Below are 22347 nucleotides of genomic sequence, written 5' to 3'. Positions count from 1 at the left end.
TGGGAAATTGCTGAACTATTATCTGTGGTTTGTAACCTATCCTTTAAATTGGCTTCCGTACCTAATGACTGGAAGTTAGCCAACGTGACACCAATATTTAAAAAGGGCTCTAGAGATGATCCTGGCAATTACAGACCGGTAAGTCTAACTTCAGTTCCGGGCAAATTAGTCCAAACAATAGTAAAGAATAAAATTGTGAGGCTATAGAAGAACATAATTTGTTGGACAAAAGTCAGCATGGTTTCTGTAAAGGGAAATCATGTCTTACTAATCTATTAGAGTTCTTTTAAGGGGTTAAACATGCGGACAAGAGGGATCCAGTAGATATAGTATACTTAGATTTTCAGAAAGCCTTTGACAAGATCCCTCACCAAAGGCACTTGTGTAAATTACATTGCCATGGGATAAGAGGGAAGGTCCTTTCTTGGATTGAGAACTGGTTAAAAGACAGGAAACAAAGGGTAGGAATAAATGGTATATTTTCAGAGTGGAGAGGGGTAACTAGTGGTGTCCCCCAAGGGTCAGTCCTGGGACCAATCCTGTTCAACTTATTCATAAATGATCTGGAAAAAGGTATAAGCAGTGAGGTGGTACAGTTTGCGGATGATACCAAACTGTTTAGGATACTCAAGACAGAAGCAGACTGTGAGGGACTCCAAAAAGATCTCACCAAACTGAGTGACTGGGAAACAAAATGGCAAATGAAATTTAATGTAGATAAGTGTAAAGTAATGCTTTACACATTGGGAAAAATAACCCCAACTATACATACAGTCTGATGGGGGCTAATTTGGCTACATCAAATCAGGAAAGAGATCTTGGAGTTATCGTGGATAGATCTCTGAAAACTTCCACACACTGTGCAGTGGCGGTCAAAAAGGCAAATAGGATACTAGGAATTATTAAGAAAGGGACAGAAAATAAGACACCAAATATCTTACTGCCCCTGTATAAAACTATGGTACGCTTACATCTTGAATACTGTGTACAGATGTGGTCTCCTCACCTCAAAAAAGATATTTTGGCCTTGGAAAGGGTTCAGAAAAGGGCAACTAAAATGATTAGGGGTTTGGAACGGGTCCCATATGAAGAAAGGTTAAAGTGACTGGGACCTTTCAGTTTAGAAAAAAGGAGACTGAGGAGGGATATGATAGAGGTATATAAAATCATGAGTGGTGTGGAGAGGGCGGATAAAGAAAAGTTATTTATTAGTTCCCACAGTAGAAGAACTAGAGGACACCAAATGAAATTAATGGGTACCACGTTTAAACTAATAAAAGAAAGTTCTTCTTCACACAGCGTGTAGTCAACCTGTGGAACTCCTTGCCAGAGGAGGCTGTGAAGGCTAGGACTATAACAGAGTTTAAACAGAAGCTAGATAATTTCATGGAGGTTAGGTCCATAAAAGGCTATTAGCCAGGGGATAGAAATGGTGTCCCTGGCCTCTGTTTGTCAGAGGCTGGAGAAGGATGGCAGGAGACAAATTACTTGATCATTGTCTTCGGTCCACCCTCTCTGGGGCACCTGGTGCTGGCCACTGTCGGCAGACAGGCTACTGGGCTAGATGGACCTTTGGTCTGACCCAGTATGGCCATTCTTATGTTCTTCCTGCCATAGCAGGTTCCTGAGGCAAGAGTGTCTGAAAATGGAAGGAGGGTTGTGAGTGGAAGAGAACTGAAGTTGATGGAGTACCCTGTGTAAATAATCTCTAAAACCCCATTGGGAAAGGGAGGAAGGAATGTGAAATGTTATAGTTGATAAGAAAAAGGATGATAGTTCAGGACCTCAATCATCCCAATTGATCCTTTGAAGTATAAGGTTGTGAAGTTGTAGGCTGGGAGGTGAGTAGTTTCTGCCTCTGAAAACTGCTTTTTGTGGTGAGGTTTGTATGGTTTTCACTAACTTAGGAACTGGACAGGATGGAATCTCTGTGCTCTCTGGGATCTACTAAATTTTCTGTTCAGAGCAGATGTGCAGATCCCGAGACTGTAAAGTGACTCTTCAATCTTTTACTGTATGCAGGGAATCGTCCATTTTGCCAGAAAATATGAGATTTATCACAGAGTGTAGTTCTCCCTGCCATGTATGTTAACTGCCTTAACCAAGGAATTAAGGGATGGGTGAGAAAATAAACATTATGACTTTTAGAGGGAAATATTTTTTGCCTGCCCTTTTGCAGGAAGAATGGAGGCCAGAGCATGCCAGATGTCAACTACAGGATCCAGAAGTGCCTTGTTAACTGCCAACTCAGGCAGAAGAGGCTGACTAGCTTATGATGTAGTTCTTTAATCCAGTAGCTTTCAGACTACTGTACCCTTTTCAGGAGTCTGATCTGTCTTGTGTTCCCCAAGTTTCATCTCACTTAAAAATACTTGCTTATATGATCAGATAAATACAAAAGTACCGCAGTACACACTTACTGAAAAATGGCTTACTTTTTCATTTTACCATAAAATTATAAAATAAATCAACAGGAATATAAATATGTTGTACTTACATTTCAGTGTCTAGCATTCAAAGCAAGATAAACAAATCTTTGCATGACATCTTAATGTGTACTGACTTCGCTAGTGGTTTTTATGTAGTTTTTTGTAAAACTAGTAAATATCTAGATGAGTTGATGTACCCTTTGGAAGACCTCTAAATATCCCTGATTGAGAGAGCTCCTCACCTGGGTCAGGTGCAAGACTGTGAAAGTGTAACTGAGTACACTGTTAACACATGAGTCTGGGCTCATGCTGTCCATTCCTCTGCCCACCTTCCCTATTCTCACTATGGAGGAGTGGGGAAGCAGGCGGGAGCTGACTCCTTACCCCCACATGTAATCACTGAAATTTTCAGCAGTTACACAGTTACTTAATTAACTGTATCTGAACATCCCTAGTCAGAGACCAGAGGCGCGAAGTTCTCCAGTAAAAGGAGTAATATCTCCCTGTATTTTCTGGCTCTACCTTTTAACACCAGCCAGAATTTCCACTTTTGTGAAATATGAGATTCCCAATGGTAACGGATGCATCGGGAGCTGTCCATCACTCACCGGGATTGCCTCCCAGTGTGACAAGCAAGTCCTGAATCTGGGAGAACCAGGCATACCCTTGGAAAGAGCAAAACAATCTCCTTGGGCAGAGAACTATATAGAAGCTATATATTATATATACAGGCAGTCCCCGGGTTACGTACAAGATAGGGACTGTGGGTTTGTACTTAAGTCGAATTTGTACTTAAGTCGGAACTGGCGTCCAGATTCAGCCGCTGCTGAAACTGACCAGCGGCTGACTACAGGAAGCCCGAGGCAGAGTTTCTCTGCCCCGGGCTTCCTGGAATCAGCCACTGATCAGTTTCAACAGCAGCTGGATCTGGACGCCTGGGACAGAGCAGCTGGGGCGCTGCTAGAAAAGCCGTCTGCTAGAAAAACCTGGTCTGCTTGGGGGGGGGGGGGGGGGCGCACTAGCTGCGTCTCCCCCCCCCCCCCCCCCAGCAGACCATGGAGACGCGGGCGGCGGAACCAAGATGCGCCGCGGTCCCGCCGCCCGGGTCCTTCGCGGCTTTGCTCCGCGTCTCCCTGGTCTGCTGCCCCCCCCCCCCCCCCCCAGCAGATCAGGGAGACGCGGAGCAGCTTTTCTCGCCCAGGAGGACGCGGGCGGCGGGACCACGGCGGGTCTGGGCGGTCCCGCCGCCTGCATCCTCCGGGGCGAGAAAAGCACCGTTTGTAAGTATGAATCCAACGTAAGTCGGATCCGCGTAACTCGGGGACTGCCTGTATATGGGGGAGGGGAGAGTAAAATTTGTATTAAAAAAATACAACTAGTTATTTTAATATACAAAGTGCAAAAGCTAAGAGAACACAGTTGAGCTAAAATTCAACATGGACAACTTGCTAAGGCTTCAACTGCACCAGCTTAAGATGAGAAAGAACTAAGGATGATGAGCATGCACAGTGCCATATAGCAACAGGCTGGGGCATGAATCTGAGTAACATGTACGCACAGGCCAAATGGACACTGTTATGAGAAATCTCTGATCAAGGGCACAGGAGATGTAAGTGCACCTACTGTGGAACACTCGTATGGACACTACTAGAAAAGGAACATGTCTACTACAGATGGAACTGAAACCACCACCCTTTCCACATATGCAAGAAAACTGCTGTCAAATGGTAAAAATGTCCAAATTTGTCATGCTAACACACTGAGGCAGCACACATTAAGATACCTTAATGATGGGGGGTGGTGGGGAATCAGCTGGAGTGCATGAATGTGACAGGCATGTTAACTTATTTACCAAACATCACAATATGAACTTCATACATGAGAGAAAAACTTTAATTAGGTTAACTACAGGTATATGCTTTCTCCACATTATAATTCAGGCCATGTCTACAGTAGGAATGCTTATCCAATACACTATAATAGCAAAGAGCACCTAGGATGGATGCAGCTATACTGGGAAAGCAGAGCTTTGTATCAGAGTTGTAAAACCACTTCCCACAGTAAAACATGCTATACTGTTTAAAAACATAGTTTTACCGGTATAATTGTGTCTTTGTTAGGGGCTTATGCTGACATAGCTGTTGGTCAGGGATGTTAACTTTATTCATGTGACTAATATCATTGAAGTCAGTTTCTTTTCTCTTCTGAATAGTCTTCACACTTGTGACTGATAGAATTACACTGACAGAATTCGGTATCCTAGACATAAAACTACAGGCAGTCCCCGGGTTACGTACAAGATAGGGACTGTAGGTTTGTTCTTAAGTTGAATTTGTATGTAAGTCGGAACTGGTACATATTGTAGGGGAAACTCTAGCCAAACATTCTCCAGAGCTCAGTTTTATTCTCCACCTCACTTCCCTCAGTCCTTTATTCTCAAGCTGAGGTGTCTGCTGAGAAAAGCCGCTCCGCATCTCCCTGGTCTGCTGGGGCGGGGGGCGCTAGCTTCGCGTCTCCCTGGTCTGCTGGGAGAGAAGCAGCTAGTGCGGGGTTGCCTCACCCCGTTTGTAAGTAGGGATCCAATGTAAGTCGGATCCATGTAACCCGGGGACTGCCTGTACTCATTTGCCCAAGCAGGAGTGGCCAACCCGTTCCAGATGAAGAGTGGAGACAGTGTGAAGAACTGGGGCAAAATTGTTGAGGGAAAAAAAAAGCTGCACTGGTGGAAAATAGGTGCTGGAACATTCGTCCCAGGGCACAGCTCTTTTTTTTCTTTTTGTGTGTGTTAACAACTTTTCCCCAGCTCTTCACGCTGTCTCCACTGCTATTGTGGCTCACAAAAAAAGCACTGGGAAGGGGTGAGAAGTGCAAGCTCTGGGAGGGAATTTGGGTGCAGGAGGAAGTAGAGAAGGGGATGCTGCCTCAGGGAGGGGGCTCCAGGATGGAGAGTGTTGGGGTCAGGTGGAGGGTTGGGGTGCTGAGCAAGCCGCAGGCTTGTAGCTGTGAGGGTGCAGGAGTTTGGGCTGGGGTGTATGAGGGGCTCAGGGCAGGAAGGCTGGGAGTATGATGGGCTCAGGACACAGATGTGCAGTGTGTGGATGGTACAGAAGTGTGGTGGCAGAAGACTGGGGATGTGGGGGTGCAGGAATTTGGGGATGTGAGAGGCTCAGGACAGGGGGTTCCAGTGTATGATAGGCTGAGGTTTGGGGGCTGAGGGGGGTGCAGGAGCGTTATGATGCTGCGGCCAGATGGGGAATTGGCCCCAATTGGGAGCTTGTTGGCCAGGCTTCATTTTAAAATAAAATATTATGTCAAACATAAAATGTTTCAGCATTGTCTTTATTTATGAGGGACAGGGAACCGGTTCGGAGTTAGGGGTCACTGACCCACCCACAGAAAAGTCAGTCAGGGTCACACAAGTGAGATGTGAAAAAACAACTGCTCCAAAAACCCCCAAGCCTCACTAATGTGGCCCCAACTGTGCTGGTGGGGACAGAAGACAGGGTGCTGGGGGAGGGTGCTGGTGGGTGCTGGGGCAGGGTACTCGTGGGGGGGGGGTCTGGCCAGGAGGAGGGGACAGAGACAGCTGGGGCCAGTACCTGGGGATCCCTGGTCTCTGGAAGTGCACTAGCTACTCTTCTCCTCCCCTCCCCCAATCCCCCTCCTCTTCCCCAGAGCCAGGCACACACACCCCTAATCCAATCCCCTTCCCCTTCCCCAGAGCCAGGCACACACACCCCTAACCCAATCCCAGCCCCCCAGAGCCAGGCACCGGCCCCCCCTCTACAACAATCCCCCTTCCCCCAACCTAATTCTCAGGTCCTGGAGCCACCGCTGCTGTTACAGCCACGCATCTCCCTCCAGACGCTGGGGCGAGTGCAGTGAACGGCTGGCGCACTGAGTGGCCAGCACGCCATGCACGCTCCTCCCAACCCCCCTCCTCCAGCCAGACACCTTCCCTCCCCACTCTAACCCAATCCCCCTCCCCCACTAACCTTATGCCCAGGTCCCGGAGCCGTCACTTGCGCCACCACTGCACCTGGAGCACCTGCGGCTGCCTACGCTCAGCAGCCGGCTGCTAGCAGGTGCAGGCTGATGCGGTGTGCGACCTGGCCTGCGCATACAGGATATGACGTAGTACACTAGGGACCGTGAGCAAAACGGCGCGGGCCGTGAGCATGCATGCAGCTCACAGGGGCCCGGCTGCGAGAGCGACTGACCTGAGTAGTTCCAGGTTCCATCTCGGTTTCGTCAGGAGCCGCAATATTTTTCAGTATAAAAGAAAGAAGCCTCTTAAGGAGGCAGAGCAATAAGGAGCTTAGAAAGGCATGATTTATCATTCTCCAGAAATGGGATGCATTTATCAGGATAGCAAAGAAAAACCCTTCCAACTCCCCATCACTTGGAACAATTCATCACTTGAAACATCAGTAAATGGAGCACATTTGAAGCACATATTGATTTTGGTCCTTTTTTTGCAAACTGAACCAAGCCAATCAACTGCAGTATGCTGCAACATTTGGCTCCAAAGCTTGTTTAGGTTTCAAACACCCCAAATTCTAGGATACCACAACTTCAAAGACATGCACATCTGGGATTTGTATCTGTCCCTGTCAGTAGTTTAGATTACAGAGATGAATGGACAAAATCAGCACTCCTGCAATCACTTTTTGCCAATTCATTTAGTAAAAAACACTTCCAGAGAAGTTAGGTGACTCCTGATGATAGGGAATAAGACCCAGAACTTCTTCACCAACACGGACCAGTGCCAATTCCTGATTACTATGAGCCCTGTAGGAGCTATGTGGGAAACTGGTTCCTAAAGTGCTCTTAAAATGTGTTGGGTAAGGGAGAGTGATGACAGTTCACTCTGGATTTGCGGGTGCAAATCAAAGAAGTGGGGGGGGGCGTCCCCACTTGCCCGGTCACTATGGATACCTTACAATGCTTTCCTTCCAGAGTGCCCAGCCTGGTATGCTCACAACCAGCTTGCAAGAATAAAGGTCACACCCGGAGTTGTCTGTGGGTTGGCCACACCTGACCTAGAGCATCAGGGTAAGTCACATATGCTCTCTGGGCATCTAAATCATATCTAATACAGAAAAGCTCTTAGTACTCTTCACTCTGTGATATCATACAAACATGGAGGAATATGTTGGCTCTCATTCTACTTTTTACATAAAAAAAATTGATCCTGAATCAAGACTGCAGGGCTGCAGTCTTAGACCTCATCTATTTTAGTTTCACCAGTGCAAATTTTCTAAGTCCATTTAACACGAAATCTGGTTACACCAATACAGATCTCCAATACTGATGTTCTCAAATTGGTTTAAATTACAATTCACTGGATGTAATGAATCTATATTAGAGGTTTTCACTGGTGTAATTGCATTAGTTTTAAACGGATAGTTATATTATTGTAAGTTTTCTAAAAGAGACAAGCCTTTCAAAAATAATCTCCTTGTGAAATATGAGTATTCGTCTGTGAAGTCAAACCCCATCATGGAACATTTCGGATTCACATTTCTCATTATAAGTGCACATACATTTATTTCTCCCCAGAGAAAAATGGCTGGTTAGTTGAGTGATTTGCTTGATTCAATAATCTTTCATTTGTCTTTGAAAACTGTCTAAATATGCCTGTCACATTTAGATGATTTCTGGCTGTAAGCAGTAATGTTCAGTACAAAACAAAACAAAAAAGCCCAGATACACAATGCTTGTTTTATACTGTGGGATAAGGCTTTAAAAGTCTATAAAAGTACAATGAAAATATTCAAATTTAATCACACTTTCAATCTGACAGCAATAGAGAAATTAACATTAAACAGAGCACAAAATTACTGAATGTATAAAATCACTATTTTATTTATTATACATAAAGACGTGAATATTAATCCCCACAAAATATCAAAGCATGTTATATATGTGTGTATACACACACACACACAGAAATAAATAAAATCAATATATTAGGGGTACTAAAAGATGTATTGTTATGTATTGTAACATCCTTGTCCTATATTCTCGATACTATAAAATAATGTAACATTGACAGTTCTGGTTCATAACCAGCCAGTAGCAGAATTTGGAAGGGACACAAGAATAAGAGGAATTAATCTTCAATGAAGCAACAGGGAAATGCACACTTAAGTGATACTAAATGTATTGAACAACAAGGCCAATCTTAGAATCCCCAAATTATTTTTTATGATCTTGCTATTAATCTAATTGAAGTGAAGGGAAAAAATGTAACTCTTACCACCACAAACATGAAGCTCATCCTGTATCTCTCTGCTAATCTGTGCTGGAGTGACATACTCCTTTCCATCAAGGGTGTGCACTACTTCCAGCTGCTTTTCAGCAATCAGTTTAGCAACAATCTCTATGCAGTTACGTTCAGACAGCCTGTGAATGTTATAAAGAGGAACCAAGTAATTTTTAATGAGAACTTTCTAATTTGGGGATAAATAACTGAAGCTTTTCAACTGTTATAAACTGAAGGATTATTTTGCTGTTCTCTGCACACACCTTTTAGTATGTCAGTTTCATAAAATATCCTCATTCTCTTCTCATTTTAAAAACATGGGCTTGATACGTACTAATGCACATGCAAAAAATTAACTTTATTCATGATACTAGTATCACTGAAGTCAGTTTCCTTCCTGAATAGTTAACGTTTCAGGGAGACCATTCACATCAGCAAACTCAATCTCTGTTTGGAGTTTTGTGTTTTAAATCACTTCAAACAGGTAAACAACTGCCCCCTTTACACCAATTAACATTGTTTGTCGAGACGAAGGCAATGAACTGCCAAAAGATGAGCTCTGCAGCGGATCCTCTGACGAGGACACACAGGAGGCCTCGCTGTCAATTTGAAACCCCGTCAACTTTATAGCGCGAGTTAACCTTTCACTGGGCGCTTTCTGCCAATCGCAGCGGCTACGCAGCCGAGCTAAGGATTTTCTACCCCAATTTCAGCGCAGTCACCCGGCGGCCTGCGGGATACTCGACCCTCCCCCCCCCGCGGGGCTAGTGCCTCCCGCTTCTCTCCCCGCGCCGGGCACAGGCCCCGAGCCGCCCCCCAGCACCAATCCCCCCGCCCCCCGCGCCCGGGGGTTCTGCGGGGGGTGGCGCAGCCGGGCTCCAGGCTGGGCTGCCGGGGGGGGGGGCGCTCCAGGCTGGGCTGCCGAGCGGGGGAGGGGGGCGCCCCAGCCCCCTCACCTCTGCGCCGCCTCGGCGAACTGCGCGCGCTGGAAGTCGGCGGCCAGTCTCCGGATCTCCTCCCAGGCGGCCGCCATGGCTGCCCCCGCCGCAGCCCCACGTCAGCGCTAGCCGCCGGGCTACGGGCCGCGCGCTGGGACACATCGCGGCGGCGAAGGCGTTCGCCTGCCAATAGCGCCCCCTGGAGAGGAGAAGCCGCAGGGAAAGCGGCTCCAGGCTCAGCCCCGGGAGGGGCTTTCGTCCCGCGAGGAGCCCGCCAGGGACAGGAGCCTCGTTACAAACCTGCCCCCGCTAAACTCTCCAGCGCAGGCGACAGCGGCTCGCTCTGGGGGAAAGCACCGCCCCTCCGTGCCCTGCCAACATGTTAATTGCTGAATGGGGTTCTCCATGCGCACCCACCTTGCCCCTCTGCCTGGCCCTCCCTGTGCCCTCTCCCTTGCAGGTACCACTGCCCCCCAGACATCAGCCCAGGGCCGGCTCCTATCCAGCCTGCCTGGGCAAGTTGTGGCACCAAGTGGGAGCCCCCTGCTGCCAACCACAGACCTGCCCTGGCGCATTGTGAGTCCATGCAGCCTGGCCCAGCCCAGCATTCCTATGGTCCATGGATGAAACTTGTCATAGAAATGTGAGCATGGAAAGGAAACGTTTCTTGATGGGGAGGGTTTCTCAGATCCCGGATGGATTAACCAGGAGTCTATAATCCTAGGGCTGGAACAGACCTCAGGAGGTCATCCAGTGCAGCCCTCTGCCAAAAGCAGGACCAACCCCAACTAAATCATCCCAACCAGGACTTTGTGAAGCCAGGACTTAAAAACCTCTAGAGATGGAGATTCCACCACCTCCCTAGGTAACCCATTCCAGTGCTTCACCACCCTCCTAGTGAAATAGTTTTTCCTAATGTCCAACCTAGACATTCCACCACCGTAACTTGAGACCATTGCTCCGAGTTCTGCCATCTGCAGCTACTAAGAACAGCCTCTCTCCATCCTCTTTGGAACCTTCCTTCAGGAGGTGGAAGACTGCTATCAAATCACTTCTCTAAATAAGCCCAAATCCCTCAGCCTCTCCTCTTGGGCATGTGCTCCAGCCCCCTAAGTATTTTGGTTGCCCTCCACTGAACCCACTCCAATGTGTCCACATCCTTTCTGTAGTGGGGCCCCCATAACTGGACTCAGTACTCCAGACGTGGTCTCACCAGAGCCGAATAAAGGGGAATAATAATTTCTCTTGATCGGCTGGAAATGTTTCTCCTAATGCACCCTAATATGCCATTAACCTTCTTGGCTACAAGGGCACACCGTTGACTCATATCCAGATTCTCATCCACTGTAATCCCCTGGTCCTTTTCCACCAAACGACTGCTTAGCCAGTCGGTCCCCAGCCTGTAACAATACTTGGGACTCTTCCATCCCAAGTGCCTGAAGGAATTAGGACTGGGCTGCTACATCTCATGTTCAGAACTGACTGAGGGTATGTCTACACTACCTCCCTAGTTCGAACTAGGGGGGGTAATGTATGCATACCGAACTTGCTAATGAAGCCTGGGATTTGAATTTCCCAGGCTTCATTAGCATAAAGCCGGCGCCGCCATTTTTAAAAGCCGGCTAGTGCGAACCCCGTGCCGCGTGGCTACACGCGGCACGGACTAGATAGTTCGGATTAGGCTTCTAATCCGAACTATCTGTGGTTACTGGCTTATATATTCTTCTCAATAAGGAGTCCCCAATCACATAGACCTGCCTTTTCCTAGTGACAGTGCGATTCTCTGGTCTATCTCTTGCTTCCTCTGGCTGCAAGTCCTTGCCATTCCTATTTTCCCTTGTAATCCTCTTTAACCCATTCTGAATCCTCCTAATGCTCATTATTGGTGTTGTCTCCCCTTTATCTATGGGACTAGCCGCTCTTCTCTTCTTCCTTACCCTTCTATCTTCATTATCTACCTGCTGTACCCCTTCTTCATTCTCCAGCTCCACATACCTGTTCTTGAACCCTATTTTCCTTCACTGACCCATCTTTTCCTCTGCCTGGTTCTCTGAGTCACATGCTTCCACTGTCCATTTTCTTTGCCCAGCAGTCCCCCCTCTGAGGCCCTTGATCCTGCTTCCATCTGCATATCTAAGCTTTCCCCTTCAGCCACGTCACGCCTTTGCTCCATCATCTGCTCAAACCCCCTTCTAAACTCAACCAGAGTTTCCACCTGCATCTCCAGTCCTCGGATCTTTTCTTCCATCAGCTCTATCAGGTGGCACTCATGCAAACAAAACTCCTTTCAGGTACCCCCTCCAGAATCATGTACATACCGCAACTACCACATCCAATCATCCTCCTTGTGTTCTCTACTACTTGGGCCATGGCCACTACTGCCTCTGTGTTTTATCTACTTTCTCACCAAAATCCTATTAGTCCAGTGAACACAAAAACAGACCAAAACACCCCCTCCACAGCAAAAACAAATCCCAAACAAGTCCCAATATCCAAACTCCCTTTACAAACTCCCACTCAAACTCCCCTGTTTACAGCTCTGTTTGCTGGCTCCTGTGCTGCTGCAGCTATCTGTCACCTCTAGGGTGGGCTGGACAGCTGTTTAACACCTGCATAAGGTTTCAGGAAGGGGACAGTGTGGACTGCCTTCCTGTAGAGCCCCCATCAGAACTACTGTGCCCTCCTGGCTTAGGAAAAGAATAAACAGAAGGATTGGAAATTAACCCGCCCAGTTTCACGTCCCCTAGGCAGGGAATGAGCCATCTACATTAGGCCCCAGCTGGAATATCTCGTCCAGTTCTGGGCACCACATTTCAGGAAACATGGAGAAACTGGAGAAAGTCCAATGAAGATCAATACAAAAGGTCTAGAGAACATGAGATATAAGGCAAGGCTGAAGAAATTGGTCTTGTTTACCTTCGAAAAGAGAAGACCAAGAAAGGACATGAGAGCAGCTTTCAAGTATCTAAGGGTATGTCTATACTAGCCCCCTAGTTCGAACTAGAGAGGCTAATGTAGGCATTGGAAGTTGCAAATGAAGCCCGGGATTTGAATTTCCTGGGCTTCATTTGCATCTTCCCGGGCGCCGCCATTTTTAAATGTCCCTTAGTCCGAACTCCGTGCCCGCAGCTACATGTGGCACGGAGTAGGTAGTTCGAATTAGGATCTCTAATTCGAACTACCATTACTCCTCGTTCCACGCCATTTTTAAATCCCCGGTAGTTCGGACTCCGTGCCTGCGGCTACACGCAGCACCGAGTAGGTAGTTCGAATTAGGCTTTCTAATTCGAACTACCTACTCCGTGCCGCGTGTAGCCGCGGGCACGGAGTCCGAACTACCGGGGATTTAAAAATGGCGGTGCGCGGCAAGATGCAAATGAAGCTCGGGATACATTGCCTACATTAACCACCCTAGTTCAAACTAGGGTGGTAGTGTAGACATACCCTAGGTTACCTCTCTCATCCAGTAAGTGCCCCACAACCTCTCTGATCACCCTCTTATTGATAACATGCCCGTAGAAACCTTTCTTGTTATCCTTCACATCCCTTGCTAGTTGCAATTCCAGTTGTGCTTTTACCTTCCTGATTACACCCCTGCATTCTTGAGCAATATATTTAAACTCCTCCCTAGTCATCTGTCCAAGTTTCCACTTCTTATAAGCTGCCTTTTTGTGTTTAAGCTTCCAAGGGTTTCCCTGGTAAGCCAATCTGGTTACCTATCATATTTGCTTTTCTTACTGCGCATCGGGATGGTTTCTCCCTGTGCCTTCAATAAGGTTTCTTTAAAATACTGCCAGCTCTCCTGGACTCCTTTCCCTTAATGTTAGCATCCCAGGGGATCCTGCCCATCAGTTCTCTGGAGGAATCAAAGTCTGCTTTTCTGAAGTCCAGGGTAGGTATTTTGCTGCTCTCCTTTCTTCCTTTTGTCAGGATCTTGAAATCTACCATCTCATGATCACTGCTGCCCAGGTTGCCACCCACATCTACTTCCCCTACTAGTTCCTCCCTGTTTGTGAGCAGCAGGTCATTGTGCACAGCCCCTGGTCGATTCCTTCAGCACTTGTACCAGGAAGTTATCCCCAACATTTTTCAAAAACGTCCTGGATTGTCTGTGTACTGCTGTATTGGTCTCCCAACAGATGTCAGGGTGATTAAAGTCCTCCATGAGAAACATGGCCTGTGATCTGGAAGCTTCTCTTAATTGTCTGAAGAAAGCCTTGTCTACCTTATCCACCTGATCTGGTGGTCTATAGCAGACACCTCCACTAGGACCCAGAGTGTAGAAAATTGTGTCTGCTGCTGGTGCATATGTATTCTCTCTGCTCTAGATGCACAGAGATGGTGGAGTGCTGTGCTGGAGGAAGGAGGGCACAAGAGACATAACAGGCAGGCAGGAGACAAGGTGAGAGGGAATAACAGAAAGCAGCAGGAGCTTCAGGGAGAGAGTGGAGGAGAAGCCTCTTATGTACCTCTCTAGCACCCCCAGGAGCCTGGACTGATTAACACCAGCTTCTCAGGGAGCTTCCTGTTTCCTGCTGCTTCCCTAAACCCACTTGAGGAGAACAGGCAGTCAACTGAAGTAGTAGGAGCCAGTTAGGCCCTTAAGATGTTGATATCTTCCCTCACTCAGGCCCTGCTACCAGCATGTTTATTTGTACCCTTCAACTGAGTGTTGAGAGCCACTATAGCTGGCACAGAAGAGCAGTCATGAGTGAAAGATGAAAACGCCCCTCTGGGGCAGCATTCAGAAAAGGAAAACAAGCAAAGGAAGCTTTTCTATCTAAGCAGGAAGGAGCTCTCCTGAGATACATAGACACAAATGTTCACGGTGAGCCTTCAGGCCTCAGTGAGCATGTGAGTGGTGACGAGATGCCTGATCTTCCAGTTAGTGAGAGTGCAGGTGACCTGGCAGCTACTGCAGCATCCATATCTCCATCTCAAATGGATGTAACCATGCACATTCCTGAAGAAAAGTGTAGATCAGAGAAGAGTGTGGTGGAGGCCCAAGAAACAGGTGCTGCTGAGTTTAGTTCCTTTAGTCTAGATGATCCAGGACTGTGGACCCACTTGAACAGTAGCCTGAGGGACTTCCTTGTACTGCATGGGCCACAGCAAGTGAAAAACTTCATGTTCCCCAAAGACTATGAAAATAGAAGTTTCCATTCAACACATTACTGGCATGAAAGCCCCAATGGAGATAAAGTGGAGAAGCTATGGCTTATGTACTCAAAAACCCAGAATGCAGCAAATCACCAGAGAGCATTCCATAAGTGGAAAGAGCTTGAGATGAGACTAAGATTAAAGGCCACCATAGATGATCATCATCAAGAGAAGATTGCATCAGAGTCTCTTTACTAGCAAAATGTTCTGAGAAGGCTCATTGCCTTTGTGAGACTGCTTGCTACTCAAAACCTAGCACTGCGTGGCACTTCAAATCAGCTGTATGTGCCAAACAATGGAAACTTCCTTAAAATTGTGGAGCTGATGGCTGAGTTTGATGCTGTACTCCAGGAGCATCTAAGAAGAGTCACCACCCAAGAAATGTACACACACCACTACCTTGGAAAAACAATTCAAAATGAGATCATACAGTTACAGGCAACAAAAGTCAAACAGAAGATTGTGGCAGATCTGAAGTCAGCAAGATATTACTCTGTTATTGGACTGCACACCTGACATCAGCTATACGGAACAAATTGCATTAATGGTGCATTTTGTAACAACAACAGAACCTAGTGAAAATGTTCCTGAAATGGTGACTGTCAGAGAACATTTTCTAGAATTTATTGACATTGGTGATACTACAGGAGCTGGTATGACAAATGTGCTTCTTAAAAAAATGGAAGATACGGGAATTGCGATAGCTGACATGAGAGATCAGGGCTATGATAATGGTGCCAACATGAGAGGAAAGAACAGAGGAGTGCAGACGCGGATCTGAGAGTTATACCCTTGAGCTTTTTTTGTCCCGTGCAGTTCTCATTCATTGAACTTGGTGGTCAGTAATGCACCATCAGCTTCTAGTGAGGCTGCTGAATTTTTTAATGTAATTCAAAGCATCTATGTATTTTTCTCTGCATCAACTCATCAATGGCAAATTTTGAATCAACATCTGGGAACATCCTCTCTGACACTGAAACCACTGAGTGCCACATGATGGGAAAGTCGAGTGGAGGTGATAAAGCCTATCAAACACCAAATTGGGAAGATAGATGATGCAATAGTTGCCATTATAGAGGATAATGCTATGATAGGAACGGTTCATGGGAGAACAGTGGCAGAGGGAAATGGAATCACCAGAAACATACATAACTTCAAATTTCTGTGTGGCTTAGTGTTGTGGCATGACATACTGTTTGAAATAAATGTTGTAAGCAAGAGACTCCAAGATATTGACCTTGATCTATCTGGAGCAATGGAACAACTGGACAAAGCAAAGTCATACCTACAGTCTTACTGGTCAAATGAGGGATTTCAAAACATTCTGAAGAGTGCACAGAAGTTGGCAGAGGAACTTCACACTGAAGCTATTTTCCCACCCATTCAAGAATACAAGAGTCACCAAAGAAGAAGACATTTTGATTACGAGGCATGGGATAATCCCATAAGAGACCCCAAACAACAATTCAAAATTGAATTCTTTAACCAGGTGCTAGATTGTGCAATACAGTCAGTTGAAGATCATTTCATGCAGCTCAAGGAACACAGCAGCATATTTGGGATGTTGTATGATATTTCAAAACTCTTCACTGTATCTGAAGACCTACACCAGCAATGCAGGGCACTAGAGACAGTGTTGACACATGATGACATGCGCGATATTGATGCGAGTGATTTAGGTGATGAATTGAAAGCCCTTTCAAGATACATTTCAGCAGGATCAACTCCAAAGGCTGTTCTGGAATATATATGCACAAATAAGACGACCATCCTCTTTCCAAATGCTTTTGTTGCTCTGCGCATACTTCTAACACTTCCTGTAACAGTTGCCAGTGGAGAACGCAGCTTCTCCAAGCTGAAGATAACAAAAACACATCTACGCTCCACAATGACACAGGAGAGGCTGGTTGGCCTTGCAACCATCTCAGTAGAGCATGAGCTGGCCCAGACTGTGGACCTTCAGGAAGCAATTCAAATCTTTGCGACCAAGAAGACATGGAGAGGACTGATAAAAATGCCAGTGTTTACTATTCAGACAAGAAAAGCTACATTTGCTGTTCAGGCATTTGAAAGTTAAGTGTTACTTAAAATTTTTGAACAAGGCATTTTAAGTTGTTAATTCTCCTTTATTGGGGTAGGAAGCAGAGCAGTACCATGAGAGGAGTAGAGCAGGAAGAAGGCAGAATCGAGACCTTTCAAAGTTTTGGCCCAAGAGAGGGGATATGGGGGTGTCATTTGAGCTCTACCCCTCAGGTGCCAAAATGTTGTGGGCTGGCCTGAACAGTTTATACCCTTCCATGACAGTGCTCCAGTCATGTGAGTCATCCTACCAAGTCTCTGTTATTCCAATTAAATCATAGTACTTTGACTGTGCCAAGGCTTCTAATTCTTTCTGTTTGTTTCCCAGGCATTCTCCTCCTTTGTTGCTCCTTCCTCCTTGTGTTTCTTCCCAGTATCCCACTTCCCCACTTACCTCAGGGCTTAGGTCACCATCCCCCCAATGAACCTAGTTTAAAGCTGTCCTCACTAGGTTTGCAAGCCTGCCCATGAAGATGCTCTTTCCTCTCTTGGTTAAGTGCATCCCTTCTCTTCCTAGCAATCCTTGTGCCCAGAACAGAGTCCCATGGTTGAAGCAACCAAAGCCCTCTCTCCGACACCACCTGTGCAGTGATTCAGGAATAGCTAAATTCACACCCCACCTTAACCCGTATAACTATTCAAGTGTAGACTAAATTTTGCCTTACCCAAGGTAGCTAACTCCATTTAAACAAACCACCTTTCACCTACTCTAGGAAAAGCCTTGTCTCAGGTTGAGTGTCTGGGATTTGCTCACTCTTTATGCTTGAACAGAGAGAGCAGCAGTCTGGGCCCAGTCGGAAAAGCACTCTGCCTTCCGAGCAAAACAGACATAGTGATGTGCAATTGGGATTTGCCTTTGCAATGTGAAATTGACCAGTAGAACTGACCCTCATATCTAGAATAAAAGTGTGCGGTGTTGCTGTAGCCTTTATCTCTGTTGATCCCAGTATTTTAGAGAGACAAGGTGGGTGGGGTAATATAATTTATTGGGACAACTTCTGTTGGAAAGAGAGACAAGCTTTTGAACCTACACAGAACTCTTCTTCAGGTCTAGTAAAGTGACTTGTTTCAATATTGTTTCTGTCCCTATATTTTTCTGGTAATTTTTCCTGTGCATATAAGCTGTGACTTGGAAAAGCAGAAGAAATGCCGAAGAACAGCAAATAAACATAAAAAATTGAGATTTATGAGTACATTAAAAATATAATTTGTAAATACCAGGCCATGCTGTTTAGTGAGCACTCGAAGCTGGATTTTTTTTTAAAAAACAAGACATGCCATTCTCTTTGTATATATGTGTGTGCACACTTTGCATTTAGCAGATATTCTCAGGTGGTTTACACTACCGCAGAAAGTCAACCTAAGGTACTCAACTCCAGCTATGAGAATAATGTAGCTGGAGTCAATTAGGATAAAGTACAGGGTCAACTGCAGTAGGGTCTGTGGTCAATTTGGTGGGTCTTCACTAGATCTGCTAAGTCGACCACCAATGGATTGATCTCACTGCTGTAATATTGATGTAGCCCAGACCTGAAGAAGAACTCTGTGTAAGCCTGAAATCTTCTCTGTCTCATGAACAGAATTTGGTCCAATAAAAGATATTACATCACCTAACTTGTCTTTCTAATATCCTGGATGAACATGGCTACAAAGATTCTGTTTGTCCACTGATAGTTTCGACATCTAAATGTTATTCATATAAACATAGGTATTTCTACTATACAAGTCATGATGATATTCAAATCAAATAAAACCATTTGTGGTTAAGAAGCAATAATCAATTTATTTAATTATCTCATATATACATATACAATCACAGTGAACTGAACTCTTAATATTATTAGCATATGCTTGTGAACTGAGAAATATACAGTAGTTGTACTGGGTATAAATAACATTTATTGGGTACATATTTCAGTTCTCTCTAGTATTTTGAGCTTTATTGATTCCAGAATCATGAATATCACAAAAGTTACCTTAATAAGTTGTTTCAGGAAATGTACACTTAAAACGAAGATTTATATGGGTTTAACGGAGATAATTGTTTCAAAATTATTTATATTAATATTGTAATAAGAATTGTCATATTACTTGATGAATGCAAACTTGTACTATGTAATATGATGCACATACAGTATCCTATTGATTCACTTTGAGAGCATCAAATCTCCATCTTAATTATGAAAAATGAAAGAAAATTATGGGGAAAATTAATGCTGTCAAAATGAATCAATACTATACGTGAGTGTGACGGGGTGGAGGTGCCCCACACTCCAGTCCCACCGGCGGCTGCTTATTTGGCAGCTCTCGGGGCAGAGGGCGGGGTAGCGGTGCCGGCAGCTGTTCCCGGGAGGCTGCCCCGTCAGGACGCCCATGTACCACCTGCGGGCCGGGCGCCGATGTGGGGGGCGTAACGTCGGCCCACGGCCCCGCCAACAGACCGGAAGCAGGGCCACGCCGGAAGGGGTGGGACCTGACGGTCCGGGAGTCGGCGCGGGGATTTAAACCCCTGGAGGTGCGGCAGAGGGGGGAGGCACGAGAAAGCGGCCTCTCGCCAAGGCCCAGCAGCGATTGGAACCCAAGGCAAAGAGGTGAGCCTGGAGACAAGGTGATATCTGACCGCGGAGAGAGGAAGTAGCCCAGGGCAGGCAAAGGGAGCCTGCGGGCTGGCGAGTTACGGAGGACGCCCCGCCAGCCGGACCGGACAGCAGAAGCGTCCGTGTCCTTAGGGCCCTGGGCTGGGGTCTGTGAGAGGGTGTGGGCCCAGACTCCCCTCTCCCCGTGGCTGGTGAGAGACCGGTCCCTGCTTAGGGGTCCGCAAAATCCCAGGCAAGTGAGGACCCGGCGAGCTTTGGACAAAACAGACTCGAACGCTGAAGGGTGCTCAAAAAGGGTAAAGGAAACACGGGGGAAGGGGAAGTGGCACCGGGCGAAAACGGGGCGCACGGCCCAACACGTTTACAGTGAGACACAAAATACCTTACAAAGTTTCTTATTATAGTACCCAGAAAAGATCATAGTGACTATTCTAAGTTCCATTCTTATAGGAGTTAAAAGTTCTAGTTCATCAAGGAATTAAAGAAACATCTTAATTTTGCTGCTGCTGCTGCTCTGAGGTACTGAGGCATTATTTATCATAGGAACTATTCCTGAGCAACTGAATAGCGCAACTGCTGACTGCCAACCTGGAAAAGAAATTATACAATAAATGGCCACTAATAACAGCCTGTTGGACAAATTACATCTTGTAAAGAGCTAAAAAACTTGTTTTGTTAGTAACGATAGGAATCAGGAATCAGCAGGAATCAGGGATACTACACCTAAAATTGCTCATTTTGGTGATCCTTAAAATGATGCATTATACACATCTCTGTGGAGGGTTGGATAGAAGAAGGGGCAAGATCATAGCCTTATATTTTCCATTTGGCAACTATGTGGAGCCCTTGAATGTATGGGGGGAACATTTCACTATAATCTGGCCAACCTTACATAAGCAACCTCACCCAACCTCACCCAAGCAAAAGCTTTCCAAAATCAGATGTGTTTGCATTCTTCCACTTTCCTTCTGTGTCTGAATTCATGCATACGTTAGCTGTGTTTTTATATTCTGCAGCGAAGTTCCCCTTTTTATGTTCTTATTTTTTAAAAGGACTATATAAATAAATAAAATGCAGCAGTATAATGATGCAATCAAATCATATAGGCTATTTGAGATAATTCGTGATCCAACAAGAATGTTCCAATGTCTCATCCTCCACTGATCAAACTGTTAGAAAACAAAGAGTGGGAGCTTTTGAAAGAATGTACAAGGGGAAAAGAACCTGTTCAGTACAGACTGTGTGTATATGGACAGTGTCTGGCCAAGAAGGTGCAAGAAATCACAGAGAAGTAGCCCAGAAGTGTGAGGCAGTAGAGGGAAGTGAAGGAGGACAGGACAAGATTGCTGCGAGAGGGTCCCTGGTCAGGACCCAGAGTAGTGGGCAAGTCTGGGTCCCCCCACTTCCTCCTTGTACTGCACCTCACTATATGAAAGAATGGCCTTTATAGTCAGCGATTTGCCCCTGAGGTGAGGGACTAGACATTGGCTGCAGTTGGCTTTGGTGCCAGGTGCAAGACTGGGGACTGTTGATACATACCTGCTGAAAGGGAAGAAAGGGGAGAAAGACTGGAGTAGTGGCCAAAGGGCAGTGTCCTTAGGAAGACAGTATGGTCCAGGGAGTGTCCAGAACCAAAGGGTAATAGTGGGTGCCAGGAGAGGACATTCTGAGGTTTGACTGAGCTAATTTTCAGAGTGACCAGCAGGAGGCATTGCACCAGTGAGTCATGAATCATGACAATACTAGTGTGTAAAACTTTAGCTGTTGAATAGCTAGGGAATAAAAGCTGAAGTGTTTGTGAGTGACATTGAACATTTTAAGATGGATGATGAATTCATTAGCAAATCTACAGGATGATATGGGAACATTTTATTGGTTATATGTAAAGGATGGGAGTATTGGTTGTGCATTTACAGCATGCTGTGAATGATGTTTATGTGTGCTTGGAGTAGCCTTTTAAAAATATTAATTGGGATATAGAACATACATTAAGAGCACAATACCTCCACTGCACTGGCTGAGTGTGTCATGAATAAAGGCAGTCCCTTTCTTTGTCACTGGCCTTCATAAAGGCAACATTATAAATAGTTTTTCTTTCACTGTACTTTTCTCATTTTATGTCCTGTCTTTTTTTCTTTCTTTTGTTCATGAGCTAGCAGCTGTGCTGAATACTAATGAGACAGCACATAGTTCAACCTCAGGCAGCCTTTTCGACATAATTTCTTTGGTTACTAAACAGCAATCCTGCAATTAATTAGTCTGCCTACCTACCTGTGGATTAATACCCAGAATCAGTCTTTTCTTAGCAGGAAATGTGTCTTTTCTAATAATGATTCCTTTCTAGGTCAAAGCTTTAATGAATGCACAATCCCTGCAACAGCACATACAAACAAGCAATTGTATTTATATGTTGCACAGAGTAAAATAAGAATTCCATGTGCAGCTGTCTGATTTGTGCACAAATAGATAACTTACACATGCAATTTAGATACCTATAATTGAATATATATAATACTTACTATTTTTTGAAACAATTACCTTTTATTTTTGTAGATATATCTAATAGGGATTATTTATTCTTCTCTAACTCATTGAAGTCCAAATTCTATCTTGTTTGGGAATGATGTTTTTCTCCATTTGAATTGGAAAACTGAATATATCAAAGCATTTTGATGAGTTAACTCCCATACTGTGTGATGAATTAAGCCTCTTTGATCTTCCTCCAGGAAGACTGTAAAATATACTTCCTGAGGTTTACTATAATCATTTGTTTCACTCAGTCTTTGAATGCCATGCAAAATATGTAAGGAGAGGAAAGATATATTTTTGAACTTTTTCAAGCTCTCATTCAGTATTAAGTCAAATTTACTGACATA

General features: G+C 45.4%; 1 protein-coding gene across 2 annotated transcripts in view; it reads right to left on the bottom strand.

The window, feature by feature from the left end:
* The window catches only part of UFL1 (UFM1 specific ligase 1), a 39453-nt gene extending 29643 nt beyond the window's left edge, over window positions 1–9810 (bottom strand). For both annotated transcript variants that reach the window (XM_075923904.2, XM_075923905.2), the window contains exons 1-2: window positions 9654–9810; window positions 8692–8837 (exon numbers count right to left, since the gene is read on the bottom strand). In XM_075923904.2, coding sequence (XP_075780019.2) covers window positions 8692–8837; window positions 9654–9730 — 223 coding nt within the window. In that variant the 5' untranslated portion in view covers window positions 9731–9810. The remainder of the gene's footprint in view (window positions 1–8691; window positions 8838–9653) is intronic.
* Between the last annotated feature and the right edge of the window lie 12537 nt (window positions 9811–22347).

The sequence above is a fragment of the Pelodiscus sinensis genome, chromosome 3 (assembly GCF_052426305.1).
Source record: "Pelodiscus sinensis isolate ZL-2025 chromosome 3, ASM5242630v1, whole genome shotgun sequence".
NCBI lineage: Eukaryota > Metazoa > Chordata > Testudines > Trionychidae > Pelodiscus > Pelodiscus sinensis.
Note: the sequence above shows the minus strand (reverse complement) of the source record. Positions and strands in the feature narration are given on the sequence as shown.